Below are 19,705 nucleotides of genomic sequence, written 5' to 3' on the forward strand. Positions count from 1 at the left end.
CAGAGTGACGACATCCTCAGCCGTACTGCCTGGGTTTCTTCACCGGGTCTGCTATCTCTCGTATCAGATAACTCCTCGGTCGGCCTAACGAGGCTGAGTGAACTCTCAGCACATATTCAAAATCCCTGGACTGGTCAGGACTCGAATACGGGGCATTCGGTTAAGCGTTGGTCACGCGAATTTATTATTATTATTCTTTTATCGATTTTGGGCAGCTGTGGACCACGTAAATAACTCCTCATAATTTTAATTCTTTTTGGCGCCAGTACTCCTTCATCCTCCTGCTTGCTGCTTCTTTCCTTTCAACCGTCCATTGTTGTTTCTTCTTGGTCGCTGTTTCTGGCTCTAGGAAACCCTTAAATGTGTGTAACTTTTTTCTGAAGGTGGTTCTATTGTGGATGTCTTGATGTGTGATGTTCATTTCATGCAAATCCTTCTTCGCGTTAACAAACCATTTTTCATAAGAGCTGCCTTTCCTATTGGGCTTATTGAAGTGGTTAAAGATTTCCTTAGCAAGTCTGTCATCAGGCATTCTTGAAATATGTCCTAAAAAATTAACTCTTCGCCTTCGAATGGCACCTGAAATCTTACTGCATGTTTTATATATTCCTTTGTTACTGCGTAATCGATATGTTTCAGTACATTTCTTTGGACCGAGGATTTTTCTTAAAATCTTTCTTTCCTTCTCAATTTCTTCAATGTCTTTCCTGTTGTTAATCCCTGGCATTCAGAAGCATACAACCACTCTGGTAGAATTACTGCCTGATAGTGGTGTAGTTTTGTTCTAATAGAGATCGCTTTCTTGTTGTATCTGTTTTTAGTAAGGTGGAATGCAAGCTCCATTTTTCTGGCTCTCTCGCGGTTTGCTTCTTTATCAAGCCCATTAGGTTGTATTATCTCATTCATTATTATTATTATTATTATTATTATTATTATTATTATTATTATTATAGCGTATGATATTTTAATACTACATTATTGGATAGATGTAAAAGAACTCTCGACTTAGCTCGTCTCAAAATATTGCCCGGAGTGTTTTTGGACTCCAATAATACCACATGATTGTGGCCGTGTGCCAAAAGTATCAATCAGCCTTCGAACTGATTGCAAAAAGACACACTCATAACTGCAGCAACAATAGTGTATCATTACAAGGTTATAAATGAAGATAACGGCAGCAGTTAGAGAGCAGGTTGTTGAACGTAATATATCACCTTTAAAGTTTGGCTCTCGTACCCACAATGCATCACCCTTTCTCTTGGTAGATGTCGCGCACGTCCAGTCTATTTTCTTATTCCTTCCTCGTAACCACTACAGTTTGTAGCGCTGCCAAGTTCTTGGCAGTACTTCGTAACAGACCGACTTAGCAATCTTGGTTGGAAAAATAAAGAATAAACAAGCAGAAGAAAAGAAAAGGAGCTCCGCTTTCTCTATAAACCATGATAGTTCAATGTCGTTCCTTCACGACCCTCTCGCTTGCAGTTAAACGCATGTCCCTTACGATCCCGGCTACACGACCGGATCAATAACAAAGGCAAGTGAGTTGACTCACTTTCTAGTTCAGCTAACGAGCAACAGATAGCACCATGCACCAGGCACCGTGGCAAAACATTCAAACTATCTAAGTCCGAACCCTTGCTAAGATTAATACTTCTACTGCTATAATGAACGCAGTCAATATGAAACATTTTGAATCACGGTTTCCAATATTGGAGGTCGGTAGATGCAGAATGGGTTATTGTCCCATATGCTCTGTACTCTGACCGGCCAACCGAGCAGAGGAAAGTTGGTCACGGCTCTACCGTGGCTCTACGCCTCTGCATTCAGGAGACGGGTCTGGGGCAAAGTGCCGGACTTCACGCCTGGCTCCACACGTCGGCTGTCCTGAAAATGGTTTTCCGTGGTTTTCCATTCTCTTGCACTATGGCGAATGCCGGGACAGTTCGTAGTATAGGCCACGGCCCCCCACCCCCTCACCTTCTCCGCACATCTCCTTCACCGTAACATATCTCCCGGCCTGACAGACGGCGTCACCGTCTAGGAGGCCCGCCTCCCCCTTCAGGGGAGGAATGAAAACGTTTAGTAGTAGTCAATATTGGACAGCTCATTTCTAAACAATAGGTCCATAATATTTTTACAGTGTACATTGTATTTGTATATATATATATATTACAATGTTGCTTTACGTCACATCGACACAGATTTGTCTTATGACAACGAAGGGATAGGAAAAGGCTAGGACTGGGAAGGAATCAGCCGTGACCTTAATTAAGGTACGAACCCAGCATTTGCCTCCTGTGAAAATGGGAAACCACGGAACACCTTTTCAGGGCTGCGACAGTGGGGTTCAAACCCACTATCTCCCGAATGCAAGCTCACAGCTGCGCGCCCCTAACCGCAAGGCAAACTTGCTCGGTTATATATTATATTATATTATATTATATTATATTATATTATATTATATTATATTATATTATATTATATTATATTATATTATATTATATTATATTATTTCGTGTGGCTATTTCTAGCCTGGTGCAGCCCTTCTAAGGCAGACACTCCGATGAGGGTGGGCGGCATCTGCCATGTGTAGGTAACTGTGTTATTGTGGTGGAAGATAGTGTTACGTGTGGTGTGTAGTGTGTGAGTTGCAGGGTTGTTGGGGACAGCACAAACACCCAGATCTCGAGCCAAGGGAATTAACAATTTAAGGTTACAATCTCTGACCCGAACAGGAATCGAAAACGGGACCCTCTGGTCCAAACGCTAGCACGCTAACAATTTAGCCATGGAGCCGAACTAAACTCGTATCGTCGTCCAGGGGTGGTTTAGCTCATTTCAGGCAAACCCCCAATGGAGGTGAACTGCATGTACTATTTTAACCACATACCAGCCCTCCTGCCATTCTTAAATTCCTGGCAGTACCGGGAATCGAGCAGCTAACAGTGCTAATCGTTACGCTACAGAGGCGGATATTATATTATATTATATTATATTATATTATATTATATTATATTATATTATACGTCTTCTTCTTAATCTCTTTACCCTCCGGGGTTGGCTTTTCCCTCGGACTCAGCGAGGGATCCCACCTCTACCGCCTCAAGGGCATTGTCCTGGAGTTTCAGACTCTGGGTCAGGGGATACAACTGGGAGGATGACCAGTGCCTCGCCCAGGTGGCGTCACCTGCTAAGCTGAACAGGGGTCTCGGTGGGTGATGGGTAGATTGGAAGGGATAGACAAGGAAGAGGGAAGGAAGCGGCCGTGGCATTAAGTTAGGTACCATCCCGGCTTTTGCCTGGAGGAGAAGTGGGAAACCACGGAAAACCACTTCCACTGAAGTGGGAATCGAACCCACCTCTACTCAGTTGACCTCTCGAGGCTGAGTAGACCCCATTCCAGCCCTTTTACCACTCTTCAAATTTCGTGGCAGAGCTGGGAATCGATCCCGGGCCTCCGGGGGTGGCAGTAAATCACAATAACCACCACACCACAGAAGCGGACTATTATATTATATTCGGTGTTCAAATACCCCTGGTCCGATTTCTGGCATTGCCATACAGACTCACGACATAAGTCTTGGATCGCTCAGCTAAGTGAGGACAACTCTGTAACGATTGTGAAAAACCGGCTAACTGACAATGCACTTCCTAACAGTTATTTTCCTTAAAACTGGTCACGCCTCTCAGCCACATACGGATATGCAGTCCATCAGAACAATTGTCGTTGTGTTCATTTTCATGTGCTTATGTGTACAGGAAAATGAACCTTACATACCTTGTAGCATAGACCTGCTTGCAGAAATGTATGCATGATTCCCTCCTACAGTATATTGCATGTAAGGTTCATTTTCCTGTACAAGTAGGCATAGGAATATGAAAACAAGGACAATTGTACTGATGGACTGCATATCCGTACGTGGCTGAGAGGCGTGGCCAGTCTTAAGAAAAATAATGGTTAGGAAGTGTATTGTCAGTTACCCGTTTTTTCACAATCGTTACAGGGCTAAGGAAGTACGTGGGCTAAAATATCACTTTCGTACATAGTGAAAGTGGTCCCGGAGACTTAATAATTCACCCCCAGAATGGTTCAGAAATTACATACACTTCGTTGTTGAGCATATCCTCCAGTGATAAAGAATACATACATACATACATACATACATACATACATACATACATACATACATACATCATCATTATAGACTGTTATGCCTTTCAGCGTTCAGTCTGCAAGCCTCTGTGGATTTACTAAACGTCGACACAGTACTCTATTTGCAACTAGTGCCGTGGCCTCATTTAGTTCTGTACCTCTTATCTTTAAATCGTTGGAAACTGAGTCTAACCATCGTCGTCTTGGTCTACCTCTACTTCTCTTACTCTCCATAATACAGTCCATTATTTCACTAGGTAACCTATCCTCCTTTATTCGCTCACATGACCCCACCACCGAAGCCGGTTTATGCGTACACCTTCATCCATCGAGTTCATTCCTAAATTAGCCTTTATCGCCTTATTCCGAGTACCTTCCTGCCACTGTTCCCACCTGATTGTTCTCGTTATTTTCATGTCTGTTACTTCTAACTTATGAATAAGATACTCTGAGTTCACCCAGCTTTCGCTCCCGTAAAGCAAAGTTGGTCTGAAAATAGACCGATGTAAAGATAGTTTCGTCTGGGAGCTGCCTTCCTTCTTACAGGATACTGTTGATCGCAACTGCGAGCTCACTGCATTAGTTTACGTCACCTTGATTCAATCTCACTTACTGTATTACCATCCTGGGAGAACACACAACCTAAATACTTGAAATTATCGACCTGTTCTAGCTTTGTATCACCAATCTGACATTCAATTCTGTTGAATTTCTTACCTGCTGACATCAATTTAGCCTTCGAGATGCTAATTTTCATACCATACTCATTCCACCTATTTTCAAGTTCTAAGATATTAGACTGCAGACTTTCGGCACAATCTGCCATTAAGACCAAGTCGTCAGCATACGCCAGACTGCTTACTACATTTCCACCTAACTGAACTCCCCCTGCCATTTTATACATTTCAGCAGATGACCCATGTAAACTATGAACAGCAATGGTGAAAGATTACAACCTTGTCTAACCCCTGTAAGTACCCTGAACCAAGAACTCATTCTACCATCAATTCTCACTGAAGCCCAATTGTCCACATAAATGCCTTTGATTGATTTCAATAATCTACCTTTAATTTCATAGTCCCCCAGTATGGCGAACATCTTTTCCCTCGGTACCCTGTCATATGCTTTCTCTAGATCTACGAAACATAAATACAACTGCCTATTCCTCTCGTAGCATTTTTCAATTACCTGGCGCATACTGAAAATCTGAGCCTGACAGCCTCTCTGTGATCTGAAACCACATTGGATTTCATCCAACTTCCGCTCAACGACTGATCGCACCCTCCCTTCCAAGATGCCAGTGAATACTTCGCCTGGTATACTAATCAAGGAGATACCTCGATAGTTGTTGCAATCCTTCTCGTTCCCTTGCTTATAGATAAGTGCAATTACTGCTTTTGTCCAATCTGAAGGTACCTTACCAACATTCCATGCTAATCTTACTACTCTCTGAAGCCATTCCATCCCTGCCTTCCCAATATACATCACCATTTCTGGTCTAATTTCATATATTCCTGCTGCTTTATGACAATGGAGTTTATTTACCATCGTTTCCACTTCCTCAAGCGTAATTTCACCATCATTTTCCTCCTCTCCATGAGCTTGGCTGTTTGCAACACCTCCAGGATGATTTCCTTTTACATTGAGGTGTTCAAAATATTCCCTCCACCTCTCCAGTGATTTCCTGGGATCTATTATGAGTTCACCTGAATTACTGAACACACTGTTCATTTCCTTTTTCCCTCCATTCTTAAGATTCTTTATTACTGTCCAGAAAGGTTTCCCTGCTGCTTGACCTAGCCTTTCCAGCTTATTACCAAAATCTTCCCAGGACTTCTTTTTGGATTCAACAACTATTTGCTTCGCTCTGTTTCTTTCATCTACGTACAAATCTCTGTCTGCCTCGGCCCTTGTTTGAAGCCATTTCTGATAAGCCTTCTTTTTACGTTTACAAGCTGCTCTCACTTCATGATTCCACCAAGATGTTCGCCTTTTCCCATCTTTACACACAGTTGTTCCTAGGCATTCCCTTGCTGTTTCTACTACAGCACCGCTGTATGCCACCCATTCTTTCTATATCCTGAACCCGCTTACCGTCTATTGTTCCAAACTTCTCACTAATCATATCCATGTACTTCTGTCTAATTTCCTCGTCCTGGAGATTTTCTACCCTTATTCGTTTGCAGACATATTTCACTTTATCTACCCTAGGTCTAGAGATACTTAGTTCACTACAGATTAGATAGTGGTCTGTATCATCGAAAAATCCCCGGAAAACGCGTACATTCCTAACAGATTTCCTGAATTCGAAGTCTGTTAAGATATAGTCTATTATGGATCTGGTACCCCTAGCCTCCCATATGTAGCGGTGAATGGCCTATTGTTTGAAGAATATATTCGTAACTGCTAAACTCATACTAGCACAGAAGTACAGCAAACGCTTCCCATTCCCATTAGCTTCCATATCTTCCCCACATTTACCAATCAGCCTTTCGTATCCTTCAGTTATATTTCCAACTCTCGCATTGAAATCACCCATTAACACTATTCTATCCTTGCTGTTGACCCTGACTACGATGTCACTCAATGCTTCATAACTTCATCCTAATATGCACCCTCACATGGTGAATACACTGATACAATTCTCGTCGTAATTCCTCCAACTGACAAATCTACCCACATCATTCGCTCATTTACGTGCCTAACAGAAACTTTATTGCGTGCAATGGTATTCCTGATAAACAGCCCTATCCCATTCTCTGCCCTTCCTTTTCTAACACCCGTCAAGTACACTTTATAATATCCTATCTCTTCCTCGTTATCTCCCCTCACCCGAATATCACTTACTCCTAGCACATCCAGATACATCCTCTTTGCTGACTCAGCCAGTTCTACTTTTTTTCTTCCATAAGTCCCATTAATATTGATAGCTCCCCATCGAATTCCATTTCGTTCGCCAAGTTGTTTCCAAGGAGTCCCTCGCCTGTCAAATAAGAGTGGGACTCTGTCACTCCCATAGGTCCGAGGCTTGCTTAAAATGTTCTGAGCTCGGTAAATTCATGAAGCAGGATGCTACCCTACTTAAACATAGTCCAAGTGAGGAACTCTCCTCTAACGGGTTATGGACCACCGGTGAAGTGTATAGTCCTAGCCGCCTGAGCACAAGGAGGGCCAGGACTCAGTATATGTCCGAGATGCCCACGCCCATTCCATAGCAACTGGTATCCCGACTCTCAGGAGCACTTACTAGGCCACTCAGCCGTTGTCCATGGTTCACGAACTAGGACGTGACTACAGTAACGCGCACCATGATAAAACCGTATCGATACCACAACACTTGAGGTTATGAATCAGACAGACTTCGCAAACCTCAACATTATTTAGCTCTAGACTAAATGTTCCAAAATCCTGAACTCAAATCATCGCTCCGCCAGCAATACAGCGAATCTAACAATACTCTTCCTAGTTATTACTTTCCTTAAATCTGAATAGAGAATAAGTTGCCTGAACAGTTAGTCCATATTAAACACTGGAGCAGAGCAGGTGTAACTAAAATTCGATTTTCCAGAAATAAAGTTTTTTACAATTTACTTTACGTTGCACCGACACAGATAGGTCTTCTGGCGACGATGGAATAGAAAAGGCTAAGGAGTGGGAAGGAAGCACTTACTACTTAATTAAGGCCCCCAACATTTCCCTGGAGTGAAAATAGGAAATAATAGAAAAACCATTGTAAGGGTTGTTGACAGTAGGGTTCGAACCCACTATCTCCCGGAGCAAGCTCACAGCTGCGTGCCCAAAACCGCACGGCCGACTCGCCCGTTGAAAAAACTTTTATATGAATGTTGTTCGTAACTCTAATCATTTCTTAGAAAGGAATATTTCTGTTCTGCCGCATTCTTTTGGGGGTTGGGGTGTGATGTGCTTTCTTTGAACGAATAAAATAAGGCACAAAGTGGCGGAATTCGAGAATTGCTACATACATTCGTGTGCGATTCACAGCACCCACTCACCCTTTGTCCATTTACTTACTTTTGGCAGTAAGCAAGTACAAACCATGTACAACTGACGCCGTTTCAATTTGAGGACAGTATACTAGCGCTGCCTATAAAGACTATCTTATTAAAATGAATACTTTTGATTGGAAAGGAACTTAAACAGATTACTCGAATGACGAAACTAAAACAGAAACACATTCTGTCAACTACCATAGAAGTTCACTGTAGGCTACTGCAATAATATAATATGTTATATTATATTACTAGAAAATGTACCCGTGCTTCGCTACGGTATTATACATTGTATACGGATATTGAAGTAAATTACTGTACATACAGTTAATAAGATTTTTTAAAATTGCATTTCTCTTAGCGTTATACGGAAACAGCAGGGGGAGGTTCGCATTCGTTCTTTCCAATGCAAAGTGTGAGTTACGGAGTAGTGATGATAACGGCAGGCTCACTTGCCTCCTGCCATTCACAGTCGAGTAGGTACGTTTTCATTATAATGGGAGGCCGCATTATCTACTGCGCGGTCACAATCAATTTGGGGAGTTTTCGTTACAATGACAGGCGCCCTTTCCTACGTCGAGACAGATTACAGTTGAGAAGTTTTTATTATAATAGCAGGCACCTTTCCTCCTGCCCGTCAAAATTGAGTTGTGCTGTGATCATTATAATGATGGCCCATTTTGTTAATGACGGTCTCACCGAGTCGGTGAGTTTACATTATAATAACAAGAAGATATAGATACAGCATATAATAAAATATACGGTATTATAAATATAAGATCGTTTTAACTCTCTCTCAGTCGCAGACTTCCTGATTCTTAATATTTTCCAAGTCGTTACGACAAAATTTAGCGATAGGTCTTTATTTATTTTGCCCCAGACAGGTATAAACCTAATTATGTAGAACACATATACTATTACATCAGTTAAAAACAAATATAAAATTAAAATTATATTATCTCCTATGAAGGTCGTTGTAAAATAAAGTCATAATTGAAATAAAAATACAATTTCCCTCAGTAGCATAATATTACAAATATTTACTTACATACGCACTTAGTGTAACAAGGTATTTCAAATACTACAATTACGATTAAAATGATTTACTAACGGAAAAGACAAAATGTACGGTGATAAGCACAAGAAAAGTGAAGACAACTATAAAGTTAGGGCAGGAAATAATAGAACAGGTGGATGCTTTCAAATACTTGGGAAGTGTAATAACAGATGACATGAGGTGCAGTCGAGAGGTGAAAACTCGTATTGCGATTGCGAAGGAAGCATTTAATAAGAGCAGACCTTTTTGTGGGGGCATGGACAGAGACTTGAGGAAGCGATTCGTGAAGTGCTTTGTTTGGAGCGTGGCACTGTATGAAGCTGAGTCTTGGACATTGAGAAAAGAAGACGAAAGAAGACTGGAAGCATTTGAGATGTGGATTTTGAGGAAAATAGAAAGTATACAATGGATAGGGAAAGTAAAGAATGAAGAAGTCTTTAGAAGAGTTGGGGAAGAGAGAAATATATTAAACGTAATCAAGAAGAGAAAGCACAATTGGATTGGTCATTGGATGAGGAGAGGTTGCTTGCTTATAGATGCTATAGAAGGAACGGTAAATGGAAAAAGACAAAAAGGACGGCGAAGATATCAGATGCTGTACAGTGTGCCCGTTCGCATCTCGTAGACCAACAACAAAATGGCGGCGTAGGAAGGTATGGCCCATGCGATCTACTAAGGCAATGAACTTCGTATCAATGCAACGTATAGGAGGCTATGTACGTCACGGAAAGGATAGGTTTCGAAGACACTGGAGAACAGTAGAGGCTCATTTGAATTGTTTTAAAAAAAATATAGCAGCGGGTGAATTGTTTAACGAGACTCTAAAAAATTACTTTCATGTAGACAAGACGCAGATGCGAGCAGATCTACATATTCAAGAATAGATTTGCCTACTGAAGAAGAATAATAATTATATATATTCACGACAGCATATAATTAAAGTATTCATCGCTGTTTGCCAGTAGATGAGCCGAGAAAGAAATATAAATATATAAATTTTGGTGATATACGACGGATTTGGAAAATCAAGTAGCAACGTAACGATCGAAGAATTGGAATTGACCATTGTGAAATATTTAATAACTACACACGAGAAGAGTATAACTACCGTAGCAGTAAAAAAAAATAATTATTTACGGAGAAAACTTTTTACAGAAGGAAAAACTTTAACGATTATTTTAAATAACAGAAAATGCAGAATATCATGACTAATTACTGCGCACAGGGAATTCTTTTCATTGTCAACAGATACATGATGATGACTGTCTGCTAATCCATCAAGATGGACCGAACTGGGGATATGCACCATCGAATCAGGTGACCAGGCGGAGATTATTGGACAGACCAACCAGTGGAGATGATGACGTTGGATGAGCATCGGCCAGCCGAAAGACCGGATGATACGAAGTGGTCTGACGAGCTATGTAACCAGCAGATGACCGCGAATGTCCAGTTCAGACAGAGATCCAGTTCCAATCTGAGGGTCTAGCAGCAAGTGAAGGACGGAGCAACCACCAGACCAGATGTAGCAACTGACGAGCTAAGTCCATACTTTTCTATAGTAGAGTAGTTTCTTGCAATCTGCACCCTCAATCTATTTTGGCATGTGCTGAGAGTTTGGTGATTTATGAGGTAATTAAGAACGCGTGTGTAATATAAGTAATGTGTGAAATACTTAAGATTTTAAAATTAGATGGAAGTGATGAATTAGAATGACAATATGACATATCCTGGATACTGCACTAGCACATCGACAGTGGAAATAATATCCGATAAGAGAAAGGTATGTTACTTGAGTAGAGCTAGAATCAATGAGTCTAAGTTACTAGTAAAGGTTCGATTAATCTCGTTTTACCTGAGTATAGTTTACGTCACGAATTACCTGCGCAATACGATGATCATTGACAAATTAAGTATTCCTTTCGTCAGAGAAAGAGGGCATATGAATTCATATTACTGTTATTAAAAATAGAGGTTATTGACTGCGTATTTTGCTAAGCAATTCTTGAATATTTAACATATGGTTTCAGAGTTATGGCTATATGCATGCGGCTAAATGGAAGCCGATAGGATGTTAAAGTATCGACGGTAGTGTATTGAAATGTGATTATATATTGATGAATGGTTTAAGTGAAGAGATTTAGTTATGTTCCACGGGAAGTGTAAGAATTGCAATTTGACGTGTTAATTATTTATTAGTAATATAAGGTGAGTTTCTATGCCATGTTTGAAAACATACGTCAAGAAGAGAATTCCGCGCAGATGACCATTTCAAGGTAAGGTAAACATGAATTATGTAGAATTGTGTATCGTGACAGTGATATTGTGTTTGACTTGGGTGAATAACAGGTACTGCGTAAGAGAGAGTGTTCATATATATGATGCAATAGACTCATGATTGATTATATATCTAGTATTTCGTGGAGCGGTGATCTTACAGGTTGATATGAAATACCTGCATTCTATACTATCCATACACGTTCAGTAGCACGTATATAAATGAAATATTGAGACAGTGCAGATCATAAGAGTACATTGAGCCACAATAGATGAGTGTGTAGATTAGAAACTATTCGAAGAGTTAGTTAGATTTTTTTATTTCTACTCAGATAAATATGATTTTAACTCAATATATAAAAATGAAGAATATTACAATGGTTAGTTAGGAGCCAGATATCGTAGGCACGAGGGTGGTATTGCTTTAGCTCGTAAGTCGTTACTTGTTCACACTAGAAAGATATTACCTAACACTCGGAGTTCAAACCTATGAAAGACTTTAACTTAAGAATTGAAGGACGGTGAACACTGCCACAATTTAATACACGCGAAAGTGTATACTTGGGAAACATGTCTCATATGTTGTGAGGATAACTTTAATAATTAACAGAGCAGTATTTACAATATGAAAATTTTATTTGATTCCTTGAATGCTCAATGATCGCAAATATTATTTAAAAAAATGTAATACTTTCGGAACATGGCTACGAAGGTTCACATGTGTATTTATTGGAATTTGAACTTATAAATGAGAGAATGTTAGCATTTTTTTTTAAGTTCCACTATTTTATCTTAAATGAGCTAGCGCTGACTCTAACTTATTTTCAAATGATGAGATAACACGGAATTAATACTACCCAGATTTCACTATATCTCGAACATTAATTTTTGTCAATAAATAATCTTATATATTTTCTTTAGTATGTGACTGAGTTATGATTTCTGTTCTGGTAACGTTTAGAGTTAAGTTAGTTGTTAAGTTTTCTAGATGTAAGCAATCGAGAAGTTCTTACAAACGAAATGCGAGATGATTTCTAGATATCGGTCGTCATTCTCGTGGATATTGATAATCCCATCACGAGTACCCCTGCGACCAATTTCTCTTCGAAACCACGTTAAATAATTACATATAAAATCTCAGATTTTATGGGCGGAAAAAGGATACCCTGAGAAGAATTAATGAGCTACCGGGATAATCTTGCACAGACCGTTGCAAGAGCGGGTGCAAGTATTTAAAATGGCTGCCCAACTGTGGGGCAATTGAAGAGAAACACACCGTGGGAAAGTTATTAAAATGACGCCGCAATGTGTGACGATTTGAAGAGAAAGACACCGCGGGATCATTGAATATTGGTTGCTAGAGGTAATTTTTGACATCATAACGTGATTTAAAATGGAGAAAGATGCCGTGGGAACTGTTGGTTGCCAAAGAATAAAATGCCGCAACAGTGGAGCGAGTGAAGAGAAATACACCGTGGGAACGCTAAATAAAGTAAAAAAAGTATTGGAAACGGTCTTCACTTTGAAATAAATTAAATGTCGCATTAATGGTTGGCGCCTGAAGAGAAACACATCGCGGGAGTGTATGAAAATAGTCTGATAATTTATATTACTTAATAGGCAATCATGTGACGAAGCTCGAAATGTAGGTATCGGGTATAGAAAACATGTCACTAATGTATTGAGTAATTTATTAATTATTACCACATGGCTGAACCTGTGGAGATATATTAATAAAGAATTATTGTATTTATTAGATGAATGTTTCTTTTTAATAATAATAATCTAGGGTTAGGTGATTTTAAGTCAATATGAAATGAAACTTAGTTAATTTTAATTATGGTATAGGCTGATGGCCATACATATAAATATGGAATGCAGCATAACGGAATTTTAATTTATTTATTTCGTAACATGTTCCGAAATGTGAACGAAATCATAGATTTGAACTCTTGGTCTGGTTGTTGTTGGTCTATCTGGTGAGATGGTGCCGATCTCCAGGAAGGTCCATCAATATTATTATTTACTGAAGAGAAAACTTCAAACTAGTGCATATAGTGCAAACCTTGAACTATTTTTAAACCTTGTAGACTAAGTTATTGTGGTGTGTGTGATATAATATTTAATATTTTGTGAACTTAGAGGACTGTTAGGCGAATAAGTGATTTTTAACAAAATAGAGAGCTTAATATAAACTTTGAGATATTATAACGAATATATAGAAAACGACATAAAATGGCAACACAGGGTAGAGTTCAGACAAGAAGAGAACAAGAAGAGGAGATGAGAAGAGCTCAAGAGAAACAAGAGGGAGCGCCATTATGGTTTCTCGAATATTTGAAGCAACAACAAGAAAAAGAGAGGAAACTGGAAGAAGAAAGACAGAAGGAGAAACAGGAGCGTGAAGAAAAAGAGAGGAAGCTGGAAGAAGAGAAGGAAAGAAGACGGACAGAAAAGGAACGAAAACAACAAGAACAATGCGAAGAAAGAAAGAAAGAGCATTATGAGTTGATGCAAGAATTGCACAAGAAACAAGAAGAATGGCAACAGAAACAAGAAGAGAAAGAACAGGAACGGGAATCAAGATTCCAGAGATGCATCATTGAGATGAGAGAGGAAAGAAGAGAGGATCAGCTAAAACAGAATGAATCTTTAGAAGAATTCGTTAGAAAAATAGAAGATGAACACAAAGGGATGATCGATGAGCTACGCAAGAAACAAGAAGAAGCGACTGAAGAAACAGCGAAAACACGGTCGGAAGTATATGACGTTAGGAACGAAATCCAAAACATGCAGACGAGGTTGACTGAAACCATGGAGAATAGAAACAGGGAAATACACGAGGAAATAAATAAAATAAATGAGATGGTAACAGAGAGCCAGGAAACGATCCGAAAATTGGAAGAAGAGAAAATAAATGATATAACAGCTGGTATGCAAGGATTAAATCTAACGCAACAAGACTTAGATGAGAAATATGACCAAGCTGCGAGCAAAGTAGCACAGAAAATTGATGAATTGAAGCAGAAAATAGAAGATAACAAGGTGGAATCGGAACGAAAAATCGAAAAGACGGAAGAAGTGGTGAATCAGATCAGAAGGGAAATACAGGAGATGAAGGTGGAATCACACACGGCGAAATCTATGGCCTCAAGCTCTAGTGATAGACATAGAGCAGTAGAGGTACAGATTAATGAGAGAGAGAACACACCTTCAGGGATAAGCGACCCAAGTAGAAAAGATATAGAAATATTAAACGGTAGTAATCAGAGTGAAGGAAGCACGATAATTAATATTATTAAAAATTACGACGACCGCCCGAAACATTTCGACGGTTCGGCTAAGACCTCACCGAAACAATTCCTTAGGGACATAGAGGAATATTTTAGGGAAGGAAAAATTCAGGAGGAAAAGAAATTGAGAATTATCGAAAAACATCTGGACGGGAACCCAAATATTTGGTTCCAGGCTTTCAAGTACACATTCCATAACTATGACGAGTTTAAGGTAGCTTTCCTGAAGAAGTTCTGGGATCCTGAGATCCAGCAACAGCTAAGATTAGAGCTGTACTCAAGGAAATTTTCGACTGCAGGCCAAACTCGCTTTAGTGATTTCTTCTCCCTACAATTTCATCGTTTTCAGGACTTAGATTCTCCACCTAGCGAACTGGAGGCAATTAAAACTATTCAGAGGCAATTACCACTCGAAATACAAAGATTATTAGCAGCCTCTGATATACAAACTGCTATTGACATGGAGAGACGATTAAGACAGATCGACCTAACGTCATCCTGCTTAATAGAGAGGAACCCCAGAAATATAAGACAAATAGAAGCAGTCAATACGCTCAGCTCCGAAATCACTAACCAAGGACTAGATAAGGGTCATGAAATTAGGACAGAAGATTGTGTTAGAGCCCAAAACAAAGAACCAAGAAAATGTTATTGTCAGTATAGTGGTCAACAGCACGGAAGATGTGGGCAAATTGGAAATAGAAATAGTTTCCAGTATAGGAGTAACATTCGATATGGGAACAATAGAAGTCGACCATATCAGAGGAACAGAAGGCGATACGATGAGAGGAGAAGACCTGCACAATATAATCAAAATGAAGAGAATAGGCGATATCTTCAAGAGCTAAGAGAAGAGAGACAAAATAGGAGCCGATGGGAGGAAGCCATCAAAAATAAGGATATAAACGGTGACCTCGAAGGCGCAGAAAGTCTCGAACTTCAGAATTATAAACGAAGAAGACAGGAAGAAGGTTGGAAGGAGCATGAAAATCATGGGAACACAGAAATTTCCCAAACATCTGAGCGAAAAAAAAAACGCCGATGATGAACTAGTTAAACACGAAATTGTAAATATTAAACCGTTAGTGAATATTGTCAAAATTCGCAGTTGGGTAGTAGCACAAATAGATCATTGGGACATTCAACCTGAAGATTTAATTAAAGAAGATACTTGTCACGAAACTCAACCTAAATTCAAGTTACCAGTAATAGTTGTGAGAGTGTTCAACACCCGATTGTACTGTTTAGTGGACTCTGGAGCTAGCATAAGTGTAATGTCATATACCTTATTCCAAGAGCTAAATCAGAAAATACAGATACCAATCATACCTGTATCTGGTGTAAAAATCCGAGACATAATTCCAGACAAGTCTGTTGAATGCAAGATACAAGCCTACTTAAGTATAAAGATCGGAAAATATGAATTTGAGCATCCATTCATGGTTATGAAGAAAATAAAATACAACGTCATTTTTGGAATAGACTTCATGATAAGTTCTAGGATGACAATTGATATGGATAAGGGTGAAATTCGATTTCCAGTGGTAGAAAATGATGGAAATAGAACTGTAGAAAGAGTTCAAATTAGTAGCACACTTGAAGAGAACGAATTGTTGAAGATCGAGGGAAAAGAAGTGGATCTATTGGACGGAGAGAGCCAAGAACTAGAAGAAAAAGATCTTAACACAGAATTAGAGCCGGAATTGGTCATGAGAATTGAAGAGATAGTTGCAATCGAAGAGGAGAGCTATGAAAAATCTGAAATTTGGGAAGCTATTACTCAAGCTGCGGTATCTGCAGAAGAAAAACGAATATTGTACAACATCATAAACAAATATATTGAAGTTTTTAGTGATAAACCTGGGCAGATTCCTAACTACAAGTACAAACTGATAGTTACTGACTGGACGCCATACAAGGGAAAAATATATGATGTGCCAGAGAAGTATTTCACTGAAGTTAAACAAATCATCGAGGAAATGTTAGTTGATGGATTGATCGTGAAGACTACCACACCATTTCTGAACCCTATAGTAATTGTAAAGAAAAACAACGGAAAACTGCGTTTGTGCCTCGATGCGCGAGTCCTAAATTCCAGACTGATTCCAGAGTATAGTCAGGCCCCTAAAATTAAGGACATTGTGAAGAGATTTCGAGGTCAGAAATATTTTACGAGTATGGACTGCACAGCTTCATTTCACCATATTGTACTTGAAGAAAAGTCACGGTTATTAACAGGTTTTATGTTTAATAACCAAACATATGCCTATTGTCGGTTGCCTTTCGGATTAAAGGTCAGTTCGGCAGTATTGATAAGGGCACTAGACAGAAGCCTAACGAGTGAAGTAAAGGACTTTGTAAATTGTTATGTTGATGATCTAGTCTTTGCGAGCACTACCTTCGAAGAACACTGTGTCAAATTGGAAAAGCTATTAAGTAATTTACAGAGAACTGGCTTCAAAATAAATTTATCAAAATCTAAATTTTGCCAAAGCCAAGTACTTTTTGTAGGTCACGTGATCGATAGAGAAGGGATAAGACCAAATCCCGTAAAAATAAAGGCAATATGCGATTTCCCAAGGCCGACTAAAGTAAAGCATATAAGGCAATTTCTTGGGTTGACTGGATTCTTCTCAGACCATTGTGAAGGTTACACAGATACGGCTGCACCGTTACAGAACTTGCTAAAGGTCAACAGTAAATGGAAGTGGAATGATGAGGCAGAAGAGGCATTCATCAACATGAAAGAGCTGATGAAGAAAAGTATCAAACTGGGATATCCTGATTATCAACATTCATAATTCAAGCTGATGCATCACACGTTGGTGTAGGAGCATGCCTATATCAAGAACATAATGAAACCAAAAGACGAACTTATTTTGCATTTACCAGTAGGAAACTTAGAAAACATAAGCAACATTATACTACTACTGAGCTTGAACTACTCGCAATAGTGCACGCATTACAACATTGGAGACGTATAATTTATGGTTATCCAGTAACAATACGGACAGACCACAAGGCGTTGACTTTTGGGTTAAAAGCCGTCATGATCAGCGAAAGGATAACACGATGGATGTTATTCACGCAACAGTTTGACCTAAAGATTGAACATTGCAGTGGAAAGGAAAACATCTTAGCTGATGCGTTAAGTAGAAACCCACATGAAGGTGAAGAACATGTGCTAGCAATCGAACTGGATACTCAAGACGAACAACTACTAAGAAAGTTAGAGAATCTGAGAGAATTTCAAGAATCTGACCAGAAATTAAAGATCATCATCGATAATTTGGTTAACAGGGAATCAACGCCAGAACTCACAAAGAAATATGAAATCGTAGACGGAATACTATTGAAAGTAGTGGACAAGATCAGTAACAGCAAAAGAATTGTAATACCGGAAGAGCTACAAAGAGAATTAATCTGGCATACTCATAAGATGACAGGACATGCTGGTATAGACAAGGTTATAGGGACGATAATGGAGAAATTCACGTGGAATGGATTACGAAGATCAGTAAGAAACATAGCAAAAACATCCGATGTGTGTCAGAGAGTAAAGCATAACAATTACACATGCGGACATAAACCGATCCCAATTATACCATCTAGAGCTCAGGAAATTTATGCAATAGATATTTTTGGAAAGTTGCCCACTGCTAGGAAGGGAAAGAAATATATACTAGTGGTTATCGACATATTCTCTAAATATATTTCATTGCAAGCCATACAGAGAGCCAATACTAAACAAGTTTTACACGGCCTCATTAATAAGACATTTCCTGAAATGGGAAAACCTGAGAGGATCCTTACTGATAGAGGAACACAATTTACTTCAGTTATGTTCCGCGAACGAATAAGAAATGAGGGCATCAAGCATACGTTATGCTCAGTTCGTCATCCAGCAGCTAATCCCGTAGAGAGATATATGAAGGAGATCGCTAAATTCGGGAGAATATATTGTAGTCAACAACATTGGAAATGGATAGATATGCTAGATATCATAGCTGAAAGTTTAAACAACACGGTTAATCAATCAATAGCCCAAATTCCTAGCGTAGCCCAGAAAAATGTTCACCCACAGAGAACATGGGACAGCATTTTCACTATGCAGCTAGAGAAAAAGCCAGATCCTCAAGAAATAAAGCTAAAGATCCAACAGAGACTCAAGGATCAGTCTCAAAAACGGTTAAGAAGACTACGGAATAAGAAGTTCCATCCACATTTCAAACAAGGAGATCTAGTTCTGGTTAAGACTGCACCAATATCAAATGCACCAGCAAAAATATGTGCTAAATTTCTGCCGTTATACAATGGTCCCTATAGAATCGAACGCGTACTTGGGAATAATGCGTACGAAATAGCAAGTTTAAATGGCAAATATCGTAACGTACATAATGCATGCAATATCAAGTTGTACTTCCAAGAAAATCAGCAAATGTAATAAGAACTTTAGAGATAAGAAAGTCTAAAGCCATTAAATGACCTACCATTGTGAAATACGCAAAGAGGAAGGAATAAATATCTTTATTACGACCACTAGAATGAAGAAAAAGCAGTTGCCAAATACATGGTTACGGGACATGTAAACAAATTAATGCAACTAGGACGTAATCGATATCAATCTGCTGATATTCGATAATCGAATAGATAATATCGCAATGGCAGAGAATATACGAGATGCAAAGTCACATTTGAGATTCAAGTTAACAATGAGAAAATATATCGTGACCAATATATTTTCTTCATGCCAGGGGGATTAAATGTGCCCGTTCGCATCTCGTAGACCAACAACAAAATGGCGGCGTAGGAAGGTATGGCCCATGCGATCTACTAAGGCAATGAACTTCGTATCAATGCAACGTATAGGAGGCTATGTACGTCACGGAAAGGATAGGTTTCGAAGACACTGGAG

At 39.3% G+C, this 19,705-nt stretch overlaps 1 protein-coding gene across 1 annotated transcript in view; it reads right to left on the bottom strand.

The window, feature by feature from the left end:
- Positions 1-16,566: 16,566 nt before the first annotated feature.
- Positions 16,567-19,705, bottom strand: part of LOC136858704 (uncharacterized) — a 776,037-nt gene continuing 772,898 nt past the window's right edge. Inside the window, exon 5 of the mRNA XM_068225733.1 lies at positions 16,567-16,584. Coding sequence (XP_068081834.1) covers positions 16,567-16,584 — 18 coding nt within the window. The remainder of the gene's footprint in view (positions 16,585-19,705) is intronic.

Source organism: Anabrus simplex, chromosome 1 (genome assembly GCF_040414725.1).
Source record: "Anabrus simplex isolate iqAnaSimp1 chromosome 1, ASM4041472v1, whole genome shotgun sequence".
Taxonomy (NCBI): Eukaryota; Metazoa; Arthropoda; class Insecta; order Orthoptera; family Tettigoniidae; genus Anabrus; species Anabrus simplex.